Source organism: Oreochromis niloticus, linkage group LG7 (assembly GCF_001858045.2).
Source record: "Oreochromis niloticus isolate F11D_XX linkage group LG7, O_niloticus_UMD_NMBU, whole genome shotgun sequence".
Lineage (NCBI taxonomy): Eukaryota > Metazoa > Chordata > Actinopteri > Cichliformes > Cichlidae > Oreochromis > Oreochromis niloticus.
The window spans coordinates 38383199-38400205 of NC_031972.2; the positions used below are offsets into that span (position 1 = coordinate 38383199).

A 17007-nucleotide genomic window follows, 5' to 3' on the forward strand; every position below is an offset into this window, starting at 1 on the left:
CATATTTGCTTAGCAAGTAATAGGTCCTTTGAGATCGTGTCAGGAAGGGCATTAAACATAAGACTCAAATGTCAAATCAAGCATGCAGAGCTACCCACAGTGGCGAACTCTGACCGTAGCTTTTTACATGAAATCTAGACTCCATTATTCATTATCAGTTGGTCATGCTAAAAACGCCAGCTGCTTCCTACCTTCAAGCAGTAATTTGTCACCATTATGTAAACGTGAGTCTGTCTCTTTTTTTCCCTCCCTCTCGTTCTCATCAGGCCAGATGGGATAGGCACAGTGACCATGGAGGAAAAAGAGCAGTTTGATGCAATCAGAAGTCGTCTTATTGCTCTGCTGGAGAACCAGATCACACATTTTAGGTATGTAACACCTTCACATTTAAGACCAACAGAAGTATATTTGTTTCTGAAGATTTATTTTTTTCAGCTAAAACTAGAAAGTGTCAAGTCTTATATGGTCATGAAATTTCTGAACTGATCAATGACATTTAGATCCTGTGATCCAGAGACGAGATTATGTTTCTCAGCTAGCATAGGTACCCCTCGGTGTCTCCCAGAACAGCTAGAGGCCAGAGGGAGGACTGGGACTCCTGCATAAGTGGCAGAAAATGGATGGTTTCATATTTCTAGTTTTCACTTGCTCATTGGTTAAGCCTAGGAGCCAAAACTACTTTGTTAAACTTTAACCTAAGGTAGGGTACGACAGTTTTACAATGTATTTGCCTGATTGACAAGCCTGTTTGTTCTTTTTTGATCAGCAATGGTTTTTGCCATGGAAGACTACCATGGATGCTAGTTTTGCCCATTCTCTTTTTGATTATTGTTAATCATGAATGCTAACTTTGAACTGAGGCAAATGAGACCTACAGTTATTTAGATGTTGTTCTAGTGCCTTTTGTGGCCTGCTAGATGAGTCATCAATGTGCTTTTGGAGTAGTTTTGTTAGGTTGGCCACTCCTGGGAAGGTTCACCGCTTTTCCAAGTTGTTCATTTATGGATAATGGCTTTCACTGTGGTTTGTTGGCAGCATAAAGTCTTAGGAATGGCTTTTGAGACTGATAGATGTCATTGACTTTGTTTCTCAGCTTTTTATTTCGATTGTAGCATAATGCAATGCTTTTTTTTTTTTAGATCTTTTTTGTGCCTAATTCACTTTGTCAGACAGATTGTGTTTAAGTGAGTTCTTGATTTAGCATGTCTAGCAGTATTCAGGGTGGGTGTGGCTTGTGAAATTGAAGTCAGCTTTCCAAAAAAAATGTGGTTCATCCTCGTTAATTTACGTTAAATCATTAATTAACTATGGTTAATTAGCATTTTGTATTTATTTGGGTAATATTTGTCTAATATTAAAATTAATTTGAAGAACTCAAATATGTAAGTTCGACAAATATACAACAGAAAACAGAAAAGGAATCAGTAAGGGAGAAATACTTTTTCACAAGATTTTATATGACCCACCCAAACACTGGATGCATGAATCACGTTTGAGAACAATTTAGTTTTTCACATGTAACAATCACTTCCTGTAGTAAGTTCACATTGAAACACTGATACCTTACACTCCTTGTTCATTAGTATATGAATGCAGGTTTGTCATCATTTTCTCTCATGGTTGTAGGATTGTCAGTGCAAGTCAAAAAGCTGACCCAGCAGCTTTTTGACTTGCACTGATATAAATTCGAAACAGTACCAATAAGGAACTGTAAATGACATACGTTGCACAGTCTCGCTGGAGGGAAGAGTCACGGAACTTGATAATGAACTTGGGGCACAGAAGGAAAACAGGCGATCCAGTGTTTTGAAACCTGGCTTCGGAAGATGCTGAGCCTGGAAACTAAACAAGGAATCAGCCTCGGCCCCCTGATGAAAAACTACAACAGGTCTATTATCATCAAACTGCACAACTTCAGCGACAAAAGCAGGATGCTATCAGTGGGCAGGGAGAAAGGCGACCTGTCATTTCAAGGCAGCAAGATTTACATTGCCAAGATGTTTTGACGCAGGTCAGTGAGGCCAGACGGCAGTTTAACGGGACGTGTGAGCACCTTATAGAGAGAGGAATCCAGTATCCATAAATGTTTCAGTGTTCTGAGTGAAACTCAGTTGCAGTTGTTTGTGATAAGGAGATAAGAAAAGGCTATGCCGATTTTTTTTTTTCTTTTCCTTTGGAGATGCACTGCATTACAAAACGAGTAAGCAGTGTTGGACCGTACTAACACATTAGTATTTTAATAATTTTATTATTTTTGTTTTTCTCTTTGTCTCCCCCTTTCTTTCTTTATGTTGCTTTTTTTTTTTAATTCTCACATCATTCTTGACTTACTGTGGCTTGCATTCACTGACACTGCCAATTGGCCAGGTTGTGGGAGTGTGTGGGGAACTAACATCATGAGTGGGATACCCCTGCTGGCGGTATATGGTCCTCTCTTTATGGTGGAGGGACGGATCTTGGCTTCACTTGCCCAAGAGGTCATAATCCCATTCTGTGTTTATTTGTTTCTGTTCTTGTGTGGGGTCTTGTGGGGCTGTTTAATGCTGGGGTTTGATTTGTGGTTGTGCGGTGGGTTATTAGGGACGGTCTTGTTTTCTGTGTTAGCTTTTTTACACTGCATGTGTGCGATTACTAATTTCATGATTACATGAAAAATAATACATATGAGTGATATTAAAATTCCATCACTTAATCTGAAGGGCATTAACCATGTCGTCAAACACCAAAAAATCCTGTCATTCCTTAAGAAAGAGAAAAATGGTAAATTGCTTTTCTCCAAGAAACTCATTTTTCAGATCTGGACTATATTAAATTGCAAAGGAGCTAGGCAGGCATCATATAACTCAAGAAGCAAAGGAGTTAGTCTTTTACATTGCTGCCTTCCTTTAGACGAGCAGACAGTTACTGTTTCCCTCCAAAAAAAATTAGAAAATGTGTGAACCTCTTGACAACTTGTCCGTCCCCCACCATAACTTTAGAACAGACTTTTTTTTTTCTCCTCAGAAATGGTTTTGGAGAGGATTGTGGATTTCAAGATAGTTGTCCAACTCCTGTCTGACTACTCTCCCATCAGCTTCATTATTTCCCCTGCTTACAAAGACCCAAGCTGTATACGTTAGCCACTCAACCCTACCTTACTAAGTAATCATAATGTTATTGAATACATTACCACAAATTAGCAGCTTTTTATTACTGAGATTAAAACTCCAGATATAAGCCTGTCCACCTTATGGGAATCCGCTAAGGCATACCTACGTGGTGCCATCATTTACTATACCTCCACTCAGAAAAGAGATGGTCTTAAGATGATTTAGAGACTCAACTTAAGTCATCCCGCTCAGGTTTGCTGCAAAACAGCTGGATACTGCATTAAACCAGTTGTTAGCTAGGAAAGCAGAGACACACACATTTCTTCTAAACATAGATTATTTGAGTTGGGCAAAAAAACAGGCCGGTTACTTGAACGTCTTGCTCGAGGCAGAATTGAGCAAAATGTTATTTAGTTTCTTGTAGTCAGAAGAGGGTTTAGACATTTTCAGTCTGATGAAATAAATAATGAAATTATTTTATAGAGATCGTCACAGTTCAGAATGTTTGTCTTCTGCTGAGGACAGAGCCAAATTCCTTGATAAAATTTTATTAAAGAATTTTATTTTAAAAATTTAGTGACATACTTATAGGCCCTGTCACTAATATGTACTTATGTTCTCCATTAATAGAGGTCACTTTCCTCAGATCTTAAACCTTGCCAATATATCTGTTATTTTGAAAAGGAATAAACCCCCTGATCTATGTGGCTTCTACAGACCCATACGTTTACTACTACCAGCAACATAAAGAGACTTTTCAATTTTGTGCAGTTTTCTATTCAGGAGAAACAGAAACAGTTTCTCTACATACTAAAAAAAGACCTTTGACAGGGTCGAGTGACCCTACCTGTTTGATGTATTGGAGAGATTCGGGCTGGGGGAATTTTTTTAAATGTGCCCAAACCATCTATCATGAGCTGTTGTTATAACAAATGGTCAACATTCTGACCCTTTTCCTGGTGCAACAGGGGTCCGACAGGGGTGCCCACTCAGTCCTCTGCTTTTTGCTCTGCTAATTCGGTCGTGTGCTGATGTGAGGGGTATATCAGTGGGGAATATAATTGCTCTTTATGCAGATGATATTCTTTTGTTTTTGTCCTCTCCTTGATTATCAATTGTGGCTACTCTAACACTCTTTAGTGAATTAGGCTCCGTTAAAAAGTGAACTTTAGTCAGTCTCAGGCCACACTACTGGAAATGTGGGGGATAATGAACAATATTCCCTTCAGTCGGTCAGTATCTGGATTTACATATTTAGGAATTAAAATATGACCTAACATGTGGACCTGTGGAAGCTTAATTTTCTTCTAGTTTATTGCATGCAGTTAAAATTGACCTTGAACGATGGCATGAGTTACCACTTTCTTTCGTATTTTATACCCTCTGCAGATGCTTCCTCTGTAGCTGCCGAAGAAGAAAATTCAGGATATAGAAAAGGCCTTCTCTAATTTTATCCAGGATGGCAAAAAACCTAAACAGAGGCTTAGACTTTTACAATTACATACAGACATGGATGTCCATGGATGGGTTTGCCATGCCTGCTGTTTTTGGTCTTAGCTACATGCATATCTTAAAAGGAATCGTGTATTAATTCGTGGAGTTGTTCTCCACACTCACCATGGAGTCTGGTCACTTGTGATGTCAGTAATATAAGTCCAGTGGTAAAGCTCAATCCTTGTTTATATAACAGTTTTAATGGTATTAATGGTGGGACAGAGGGATTCATGAACTTGGAGACCTGTTTGGAGATGAGCCAACAGTTATAGGCAAAATTTAGAATTCCAAAGGAACGCTTCTTTGGATATTTGCACTTTTTATACACCCCTATCGAGAAATAGAGAGTTTTGTCTTGGAGCACTTTCTGTATTCTACTCCCTTCTCTTTCTCCTCATAAGTGGGTAAAGGATTTAGACACAGAATATGTAGGGGATGACTGGCAGGTAGCTAGAACCCTGGTCAAATCTACCTTCATATGCAATAGACTGAAAGAAACTCTGTATTAGATTCTCCTTTCCTCTGTCACTCCTGTTGTTTTGCACACATAAACTGCTCTCTCTCTCCTCTGCACATTAAGTGCTGTTCATATTTTCACTGCTTCTGGGAGTGTAAATTGATTTCTAGGTTCAGGTCATTTATTTCTGAGGAACTTGTTGAAATAATAATAATACCTGTGATTGTTAAGTTGATGGCTGTTGCTAACTGGCTAACTTAAAAAGGCATACATAAATTGGACTACACAGTAGGATTGTTTTTTATTACTATTGTAATCATTATTATTCTTATTACAATGTGTGGTTTTCTTAATCTGTTATTGTGGATTTGCCAACTATGTGGATGGACTGTTGTGGGAGGGTGGGGGTGTTAAAACTTAATAAAAAAAACATTTAAAACTAAATTGACAAAAACAAAAAACAAAATGCCCAAAATGTGTAAAACAAAAATAAAAATATTATCTTCTTTTTCATAAATGAAAGCAGTCGGGGTATTTTTAGCACCATCGGCAACATGCAACAGGTGCAAGACATGTATTGATGGCAGCTGATGAGACCTCCCTGAATCTGCGTGCTGCCATTCAGCAGTGCCGCCGCTGTTTGAGCACATTGTGAGGATGGTGTGAAAGCGCCAGCCCCAAGACCTTGAGCAACACTCATCTGAATGGACCTGTGCCATTAACTGTACTGAAACCCATCTCTTTAAACCCTTCATGTCTGAGAGGGCCCTCCATCTGGCTCCAGAGAACACAGGAGGGGCCGGGAGGAGGGGGTCGATCAGCAGGAGTCATTACTAACTCACCTAAACAAGAGGCTAATGCTGATAAACAATGGCCAAGACAAGGCAGGGATTATGCAAATGTCACCCAGAAAAGAGATGGATTTCCACAGTTTGGTTTGGATTAAGTCAGAGTTGTTAATGTCTTTTAACTTCCTTTCACTATAAAATTTGCCCCCGTACCTACATTGAATCACTGATAATCAGTTCTACTCCTCCGGTTTCACATTTTACAGGCAGACCATCGTTTATTTTATTTGAAAAATATCAGCTTTTTGTTAACAAACTGAAAATTAGTCTGACACAATAGTCTCTTTTGTCAGTCTGTAATTTTAGTGTAGGTTCTCAGTGGGCTTCAGTGTGGCTGTCTGAGTGAAACCTGGAAAGCCCTGCAGTCTCTTACTTATATTGTCTGGTCTAGTACATAGTAATGCATAGTTACTATTTGTTTTTATATTATTTGTTGTTATTGTTTTTCTTTTTGGAAAGCAAAACAGATTTCTTGGACAATATTTGGATGATGAAGTGAAATAAAATCAGACATGAAAAAGAGCTTTTCATGCTGAGACTGGAAACGATCTCTCACCTTTATAGCACTGTCATATATACTGTCTCGACCAGAAAAACAAAGGAAATTTACCTCATGTATCTGTAGTGCTTCAACATCAGAGGAAGTTGGAGTGGATGAATGGGTCAGAAAGATGATAACATGATGCTTACACCCTTATGATTTACATCACTTCAGTAAAATTTCGGAGAAATGCCGTTGAAACTCCCTTAGTAGATGTCATAACAGCAAGTGTGCTGTTCTAGTGCCATCAACAATTAAATATCTTTCTCATCGTCAATTTCTTTCCCTTGTGTCATTTAAATTTATATAAGGGTCATTCTATCTCAGCCCAGTCAGCCAAGTTTTAGAACATTCTGTTCCACCCTCCCCCATTTGTGTAAAAGCTCTATGGTCGGGGCGCCGGTTTGGCTCAGTGGGTGAGCAGGCAGCCATATGCCGCATGGCCAGAAAGTAGCGGCCTGGGTTCAAGTCCGACCCGCAGCCCTTTGCTGCGTGTCTTCCCCTCTCTCTCCTCTGCTTTCCTGTCTGTCTTTATTGTCTCTATTCATTAAAGTCAAATGCCAAAAAAACTATTAAAAATAAAATAGACATTTATGGTCCAAAGAGGATCATAATTAGTTCAGTGAAATTTTAGCTTCAGATATCAAATACTTTTCAAGTCTCTTGAAAAATGGTCCATCCCAGATTGAAATCTGTCGATATATTTGAACATGAATACCTCAAAAGCTTTTACACTATTAAAAATAAAAGCACTGCATTTTCAATGGTCTTTAAAAAAATATTTTAAAAAATATTTATTATATAAAGATATAATTTAACATTTATCACTACATATCCTTAGAAAAGATTTGCCATAAAATGTTCTAAAAATCTGAGTGGAAATGAAAAGTATTTTTATAAAAGTAAATGAAAGCCTACTAATCTTCCTAAATAGTTTTGGTTTTGTTGATAAAATTTTTACTATAGCACTTAAAAATCCTCATTTTCCCATCCTGACTAAAGTAGAATAGAAAATAGAAAATTCTACCGATTTTCTCGTTCATCAGATATGCCATATTCACTTATATAAACATTGTCACCACTTATGTCTACTTTCTGTCAGGAGCTTGCTTGCAGATAAAACACATATTTATCAAAGACATTTCAGGCCTTTTGAGCATTTGTCGCTTTAATGGAGATTGATTTTTCTTTTAAATGAACATCATGAACTTGTGACTTAAAGTATGAATTGAATCTTTAAACAAAGTCCTATGTGATATTATTTTAGTTTAGTGAGTTTCATAATTTCTTCTTCTTAGCAGAGCAAAACATCTGCCTGTATTTTTTTGGTCTAATAAATGGCTGACCTGTGTGACTGCATGCCTTTGTTTATTAAGTACTGTTCACTTGTCAATTAACAACGAGAAACCTGCATGAACTGCCTCATCTGTACTCCGATGGAGCTGTAGGTGAGAAACGCTTCCTTCATCAGTGTAATTAGACAAGAGCAGGCAGCCATCTGTTGCCAACTGACCGTTTTCTGCCACTGAACGCATTTTCCTATTCTTCTTCTTCTTCTCTTTTTTTTCTATGAAGTTGTCCTTGAGATTGTTTCTAAGTGGCTGCCTACGTTTTGCATCTGCAGGTATTGCTTTCCCTTTGGACGACCAGATGGGGCCCTGAAGGCAACGCTCTCCCTTCAGGAACGGGTAATTGGCCTCTGATTAAATCATATTTTAACATACAGCACAGTGGTGTGAAAAAGTGTTTGCCCCGATTTCCTATTTTTTGTATGTGTCATAATCCAGGTTTGGATTTCTTTTCTCCTTAATAATAAACACCCCCCATTTTGTATTTATTTGTGTTGTCTTTGTCTAATATTTACATTTTTTAATCATCTGAAACATTTAAGCGTGACAGACATACAAAAAAAATTAGCAAATCAGGAAGAGGGTAAACATTTTTTCACACCACTGTATTTTATATGTTCGTACAAATGTCCTGCACATTTTTTTTCATGAAACATGTAACATACATGTATAGAAAAGGAAAGCTTGTTGCCTTTGTTTATCAGCTGTCTTAGAATCGGTTTAATCACCTCAGTATCTGTGCAATTTGACTCTGGTTTCAAGTGATTATCGATGTCTTCACACAAACTACGGACCAGTTTTCAAGGGAATAAGACTTGAAGAAGACTTCTGCTGCTAGAAAGGCAAGAAAGCTAACCCTTGTCTAACGTGAACAAATCTTTGTCATGTACAAACACAAAGCAGCCACAAATTTACACAACTATTGCCTTTAAGCTAATAGTTAGGCCATATCAGAAGAAAAAACTACTATTTCAGAAGCAGAAAGAAGTACATGCCACAAATCACACATTTTTTTTTAACTAAAGAAAAATAATCCAATGTGAATTATTTGTTCAATAAATTTGAATAAAGGGCAATATGCTGGTGTGGAGTTTAGCAGTGTTGCCTCACAGTTCAAATCCACCATCCCTCTCTGTGTGGAGTTTGCATGTTCTTCCCATGTCGGCTCAAATTCTCTCCAGGTACTCCAACGTCCTCTCACAGTCCAAATATACGCAGTTAGTTGGGTTAAGTTAATTGGTAAATCTAAATTTCCCATAGGTAAGAGTGTGAATGGTTGTCTGTGTCTCTGTGTTAGCCCTGCGACCTGTCCTGGCTGTACCCCTCCTCTCAACCTATTGCTGTTGGGATAGGCTCCAGCTCTCCCATGACCCTGAATTGGATAAGCGGAAAAAAATGGATGGCTACATGGAAATTTAAATAAAGCTCAACATGACAGCACCCAGAAACTTGCCAATTATATCCTGACTAAAATCATATTTATTCAACTTATTTTCACATCGTAGTTTTACTCTGGTGCTCAACACCTCACTTTATGTGGCTTTATGTCCAATCATAGGAGCCTATTCTACTGTTCGACCACCAGTTTTACTCTGATTGGCTGCGTCTGACACACAGAAGGTTTGACAAGAGTGGGGTTTCTCTTGAGCTCTAAGAAGAACTAAATGAGGTATTTGTGTTGTTTCAGGTTTTGATGAAAGACATCACTACCCCTGTTCCTCCAGAGGATATGAAGAAGCTGGTGCAGAGGTGTCTGGAACAAGCAGCTCAAATCAACTACAGTCAGTTGATTGAATACGCTAAGATCAAGGGTGAGAGTTTTTAGCTTGATTTTTACCAAAAGGTGTCACTTCAGGATGGAGCTTGAAGGGAGAAGACGGGATCACAGTAAATGATAGATGATGATGCATAATGTAATGATAGATTTGTTAGTGGTCAGTAGGGTTTGAACCAGAACCCAACATACTGTACACACAACAGAGGCTTCTCTGAAATGTTCTGTAGTCATGTTTGAATGTTTGAGTGTAAAACTAATCAGCAGTGGCTTCTGCTCCTTTGCTATGGAATTTTCCCATATAGTGGACCATCAGGCACCTCCAGAGAAAAGACTGGAGGACATGATGAGGCTGGGAGAGCTCTGCATCGAAGTCCTGCAACAGAATGAAGAACATCACTCTGAGGTATTTTATTCCTTTTTTTTCCTTTCTTTAATACATTAGGACTTCAGATGCAATTTAAAAGACTGCTAGACTTTTGACAGCTCAGAATGTGTTGAGTGACAAGAATATGCAAATTTCTTAATTCAGTTCAATTCAGTTTTATTTATACAGCTCCAAATTGAGCGCCTCAAGGTAGACCCTACAATAATACATACAGAGAAAAACCCAACAATCATATGACCCCCTATGAGCAAGCACTTTGGCAACAGTGGGAAGGAAAAACTCCCTTTTACCTGGATGAAACCTTGACCAGAACCAGGCTCAGGGAGGGGCGGGGCCATCTGCTGCGACCGGTTGGGGTGAGAGAACGATAACAGGATAAAGACATGCTGTGGAAGAGAGACGGAGATTAATAACAAGTATAATTCAGTGAAGAAAACTACATAAACACACAGTGAGTGAGAAAGGTGACTGAAGAAGAAATACTCAGTGCATCATGGGAGTCCCCCAGTAGCCTACACCTATTGCAGCATAACTAAGGGAGGATTAAGGGTCACCTGATCCAGCCCTAACTATATGCTTTAGCAAAAAAGGAAACTTTTAAGCCTAAGGAGTTTAGAAATGGATGATTCCAAAGATCTAAACTAAAGTCTGGATCATTGAGAATAAATAAATAAAATTATTGGCATAAGAAGAAATGGTTGATCTAAAAACTATCAACTGGTGCCACTCTAGGGCCTTAGATGTCTCCTAAGCACACTGATCCTGATATCAACAGAACAGCTTAGAATGATCATGCCAATTTAATTAGGGTTTATTTTGAAGGGTTCTTTAGATTTACCTTGGAAGGTTAACCAATTCACTGAATTACACTGCAACCAGAATTATCCATTATATAGTGAAGAAGCATGATCAAACTTGTAAGTTCTTAAAATCTTCCAAGCCGACTGCATCTGATGTAGTGTATGTGAAAGAATTCAAAACCTGTGTGTTCTCAGTCTCGCTAACAAGTCTTTTCAAACTGCAGAAGCGTAACTCTGAAACTCTTTTTGAACTATGAGGGGTTTTTTCGTCATCTGAGTGGTAGTGGCAAAGATGCCACATGTCACTTGATCATTTCATTTGCATCTTGATCACTTTCACAGCACTTCCTTTTTCCTTTCTTTTCCTTCTTTGGCAGCTCATGTTAAAATGGCAGATGACATGGCAAATGGCTGCGTTGCATTAACGTCTGCAGTAGAGGCACGATGAAAACAACGCCCACACCCCATATGCACATGGAATTTTATGCCACAGTGTAAAACTGATCAATCCTAGGTGTTGGGATGTGGTGTTTTTAATCAGCCCTAAGTGGCAGCATGGCACTCAGGCATCTGTTTCTGCACTATTATTAACAAGCCATGCTCTGCCGCTGCCATGGCGACTGGTGGATGCTTCAGATGTGATGTTAACTACAAATTAGAGGCCTTTTTTTTTTTTCAGACCATCGCAAGCTGTCACAGCTTAAATTTAGAAATTAATAATTGTTTACTCAGTTGCTGTGTCTTTGGATGGCATGCTTGCTGCCTTGCTAGTTTGTGTTGTTGCTGTTTCTATACAGAGATGTCAGAGTGACAACCTAGTGTTTAAATCAGTCCTTACTAATGCTGTTTTTTTCTCTCTATAGTCTTTTTGTTCAAAGATCCACTCTTCAACATGTTTTTGGAGTCTATCTAAGAAAACTAAAGCGCTGAATGAATCATTACATCACGTGAAAGTCCATTTTGCAGATGAATATAAAAACAGATTTTACAAGCTATCGAATTCAGTCTTGCCTTTAAACAACACTTTGACTTGTTTTTTTAGTAACAGAAAACTGTTTTTAGCATAATTGTTTATCTGGCTCCTTCTTTTTTTCTCGCTTTCCTTTATTCTGTCATGGGAAGGGAAGAGAGGTAAGTTTGTCATTTGCAGTTATCCTCCCTTATACACTGTACATCATTACACCAGCCTGTAAAGTTTTCATAGTATGGCCTGTGGTTACAAAATACTTACTGGCTTTATTAGTTACACATAATTTTTGTTCTGGTAAAACTGAGATTTTTCTTATAAAATTGAGTGTGTAAATAATAAAATAAGAAGTAATTACTGTCTGTGGTGAGGCCTTGGGTTCTGGGACGACAGTCACAGTAATGCTTTGGTTACTTTAACAATGTAAGACATAACTATAATCAAAATGTAGCTACTGCAGCAATTTGGCCATTGTGTTGTACGGTAGAGTTTAGAGAAATGAAAAAAACATAAAGATGTGTCACCGTATTTTAACAGTAATGCAGAATTGTTTTAATTCACCCACATTTGTGGGTTTTCAAACATGAATGGCCTGTTTAAGGTCATGCCAAAGCACCTCAGTCAGATTTAAACCTGGACTTTGGTCACTCTAAAATCTTCCTTTTGTTTTTTTGTTGTTTGTTTGTTTGTTTGTTTGTTGAGCCATTCTGAGGCAGACTTGCTGTTATTTTTCGAATCATTATCCTCGTGCATATCATACTGCAAGTACGTTTTCATTTACAGCCAAGTAGGTTTAGATAGCTTTTTTCCCTTAATAAATAATATCATTTTTTAAAAGCTGCATTTTTATTTTCTTGGGTTATCTTTGTCTAATATTAAAATATGTTTGAACATCTGAAATATGACAAATACAAAAAAGAAATCAGGAAGCGGACAAATACTTTCTGTTTACAGTTCACTTTTCTCAGCGATGTAGTTAACTTTTGTATCTTTTACAGGGTTAAATATCAGTAGATGATAATGCGATGAGCAACTTAAAGCTCCAAATATGAATGCGTGTGAATGTCAGATACTTGAGCTTAGAAAAAAGTGCTTGTGTGATTGGGTGAATGAGGCATGTTGTATAAAGCGCTTTGAATGCTCCGGTAGTGTAGAAAAGCGCTATATAAGAACCGGTCCATTTAACCTTTTCAGGGCTTATATAAGAGCGTATCTCTAAGTTACTGGTTTATTTTACTCTTTGGCTGTAAAATCTGTCTACCTCACACTCATAGAATGAATGAGATATACTTGTGCGCACACACAGAACAAGGGTTCATTATTGAGGGTGGCAGCAGCTAAGGTTGATGGTTTGCTTCCCCTCAGTTTTTTAGGTCATAAGCAAAAGTATCCAAGCACCTTCAGACTCACCACTGCACTTAGATCAGACAGTTGTGGTCAGGAATTTTACATAGTTTTACATACACATTACTTTTTATGACTATTTGGAACTGCTCTTTTTTTTTAAAGTGGAATGACTGAACATCGTACATCTGAAATGACTTTAAAAGCAAGAACCTCATACTTAGTAGATGTATAAACCCAAAATAACAATAACAGCACAAATGTGTTGCCTAAAAGTACAAAGAAAACTTTCCTAGTTTCACCAGTTATAAATATTGTTTCTTCGGGACAAAATGCAACCTAGTCTGACAAACAGACCTTATCACTTACTATAACAATTTTTTATTTTTTTGGGGCTAGAAAACCACTGAAACAGTTGAGCAGCTGGAATAGATATCCTATATCTAGCAAAAACAGGAAGTGGAGTTATTCTATTAGCAACTATGTGTAATCCATTTACCATGTGCTTAACTCTGTCATGCATGAATTATGACAACCTCAATCAGAATTTTTTCTTAAGTATTTGTATTCATCTTTAGAGATGAAAAGATGAATAAAGTACTTAAGAAAAAACTGATTGAGGTTGTCATAATTCATGCATGACAGAGTTAAATAATAATTACAATGAAACACGTCATATATCTATAGTAACATTAAAGGACCAGTGGGTGGCAGGGTATGGAGTGACGCGTCAGTGTCCAGTGTAGTGGTTTATGTGCAAGTATACCATCAACACTGACACAAGTACAAGAAAACAGCCTTTGAATAGCTGTGCGAAAGTGTTAATGTCTCTTAAAATGTTTGATGACCAAAGCTGAATTAGGAAAGTAAAGTTGGCCTGTTAAAAGTAGATGCGAGGCAAGGTCACTACTTTGACTGCTGGTTCTTTGTAAACCGATTAAGTGTTCTAACAAAAAGCCCACAGGTGCTGTTGTGAAAGCATTAATGACTCACTAATACAGGTATCTTCAGCTAACTGAAGTGAATCAAGGCTGTCCGGTGCACAAAGGTTGTTTGGCTAAGTCGACCTCTGCTGTTGATAGCTACATGAAGTTGGAGAGAAAAGTGCATCCAGCCTCAAATCATATGCTGATGCGCTGAGGTCAGTTTTTCTGTTCAACAGAGGAAGAGGAGGCAGATATGTAAGATACTAGAAAAAAACGACATGGTAATGCCTTGTAGTTGTGACCTTGAGGGGAGAATCAGCCAACATTTCAAATGTTCCTTTTCAGTTTCTTGATGCTGGAAACTGCAAAAAGAAAACACAGGCTGACAATTCTTCCACAATTAATGTAGAATGATTTCTTGACACCGTATTCATTCAAGTTGCTTGTGAATAAATTCTGTCAATTAAATGCAAAAAAAGAGACTAAAAGGCACCAAGAAAGTAAAGAAAGAATGGAACAAAAAAGATTACTAAGAATAATTTCCAAGACAGTGAACTTGTTGAATTTTACTCAAACTGGATGATTTTGAAATATCGATATGGCACAGATGTAATCTGTCTAAAACAGTTATTACCAAAATTGGTGTTCACCTTGGAAACTTGGCAGACAAAAACAAAAATGGAAGTCCTTTTCCTCAGTCTGTATATGGGGAATAATTTCATTGTCATATTTTTAACATCAAAAATATGATCAAGTGATGTGACGTTACCAACAGTCCTATAAGTAATTAATCTCTGGCCCGCTTTCACAGCATGTCTTTTGTCCTGTCTCCCTCCTTTAACCCCAAACCGGTCGAGGCAGATGGCCGCCCCTCCCTGAGCCTGGTTCTGCTGGAGGTTTATTTCTGTTAAAAGGACGTTTTTCCTTCCCACTGACGCCAAAGTGCTTGCTCACAGGGTGACATCTGAATGTTGGGTATTTCTTTGTATTATTATAAGGTCTTGTAAGGATCTTACAGTATAAAGCACATTGTATACAGAAACATCTGTGCATAGTATGGCCTGGAAGTCCAGAGGTCAAAATGGGAGATACTAGTAACACTTGTAATACCAGAAACTGGGTTCACTGTTGTACTACTGGTAATGTGTAGAAACACACAAAGAACTGATCTAAAATGAGCAGAAATCCATGTATTAAAACCAAAAGAACACTCTGTGACTGGATTATCTGTTTTTCTGATATAATTTTGTTTCATCTGCATCTTTTCTAGGCTTTTTCATGTTGGCCAGAGCTGATGGCTGAACATGCTGAGAAGTTTCTGTCTCTGTACAGAGCCGATATGGAGGCAGCTCTTCAGGTCCAGTCGATCGACTCCTGGAATAGCTTCCCACTATTTCAGCTCTTCAACAATTTTCTACGAACAGACCGTAGGTCTTGGTTTTTCTGAACACATTTTAAGGCCTTCTCTAAATGAGCAAAGGACTCATTTGAGCTGATTGCTAAAGCTCATTAAAGGAAATGTCAAATGCCTGTTTTCCACCAAGCAATGCTGCTGCCAGACCTGTTCTGGCTTGGTGCACTAAGGGAACCAGCCCACATTTTCTGTTATACTTCATTTGCTGTTTTCATATTGGCATTTAGTTCCCTGTCCACAACAAACTTAGTTCTGCATGTTAAATAAGGATTGTTTTGCACTGTGACTGGTGCAAAGCTACTCTAGCAGAGTCTAAGAGCAAAATTGTGGAACAAGAAATGAGAGCAACAGATCCAGTTTAATAATACTTTATAATTATTAAACTTAAAATACTTAAAAAAAATTTTTGCTTTGTAAAGATTCGTAAAGAATAAGTTGCAGCTAATGGGCAGCTTATTAATACCTAAGTTTTATGAATGTAGGTTTCATGTCAAAATCCCAACAATGGAAAAGGAAAACTCCCTAAAAAGAGAACCTGGAAAATTCAAATGGGGACAAACATGAATGTCACACTTTTATTCCTGAGATTTTGGTAACATTTTCTTCCACAGTGAACTGCACTTCACTGTAAATATTGCATTTTCTTCCTTGATAAACTTTATTTCACTGTAAATATTTCATTTGACTGCTGGAGAAAAAAATCTAATTGGCTCATTGTTTTTCTCTTTTCAAACCCTCCCTCAGCTGTGGGGCTTTGTCTTCAAGCCAGCAGAGATTTGGCAAGATGCAATATTTAACATGGTGGATGCCAAAATACCTCAAATACAGTAACAGACAGGCAGGCAGATAGACCGACAGCCCAAGGGCGGTGTTGAGAATAAAAACTCAGTGTTTCATTATGGATAGAAACCACAAATCTCTTTTCTGTGGCTCATATCTTGCATTCTTTCTAATTACCATCCTCTGTTTGTGCCATAATTATTCCAAGTGTCACAACATTAGCCAACTTGATTTGGAGTGTAACGAGGCAATAGAAAAAGACGAAACAGAGTACGAGCGAAATCCTAGTTTTCACAAATGAGGTCTTCCTTCTGATAATTATGTTTGAAGTGAGAGGTAAGGGATTAGTTTGATTAGTTTTAGTCCCAATCACTGAAAACGCTGCAGCTCACAAACAAAAGGGGAAAAAAAAGATTTGATGGACAAGAGCGTTTATTTATGAATCGCTTTCTCAAAGCTTCACAAAAATATAATATGTACAATTGTTGTTTTTAGTCATTCACACCATTGTTTTTTTGGACAACAAATCCTCTGCGATACTCACTGGTCGGCTGATTTCTAAGTATTTTCTTCAGCGTGTGTATTATCTCTCGGTTGCAGATTATTTAAATGCTCACTTGATTGTCATATGTGACAAGCTTTCGTGAGGGAGGTGGATTTTACTCTCTAGAGGGCAAAAAGGCTAGTGTTCATCATGATGGAGCAGAGTGAGAGGAATTAAAACTAATGAAGTCCTGGGAGACCGGCTTGCTTGCTTCTCACCAACACCTTATCTTTGTCTCTCCTCACTGTGGACTGTCGACTGTCTGCAGGGATTTATCTGTCTTTCCAAAACC

The 17007-nt window shown here is 38.0% G+C and overlaps 1 protein-coding gene across 3 annotated transcripts in view; it reads left to right on the forward strand.

Annotated features, from left to right (window-relative positions):
• The window catches only part of cadps2 (Ca++-dependent secretion activator 2), a 141106-nt gene that overhangs the window by 83297 nt on the left and 40802 nt on the right, over positions 1-17007 (forward strand). For all 3 annotated transcript variants that reach the window (XM_013276593.3, XM_013276592.3, XM_013276591.3), the window contains exons 14-18: positions 267-368; positions 8054-8117; positions 9466-9589; positions 9858-9958; positions 15248-15404. In XM_013276593.3, the coding sequence (XP_013132047.1) occupies positions 267-368; positions 8054-8117; positions 9466-9589; positions 9858-9958; positions 15248-15404 (548 nt within the window). The remainder of the gene's footprint in view (positions 1-266; positions 369-8053; positions 8118-9465; positions 9590-9857; positions 9959-15247; positions 15405-17007) is intronic.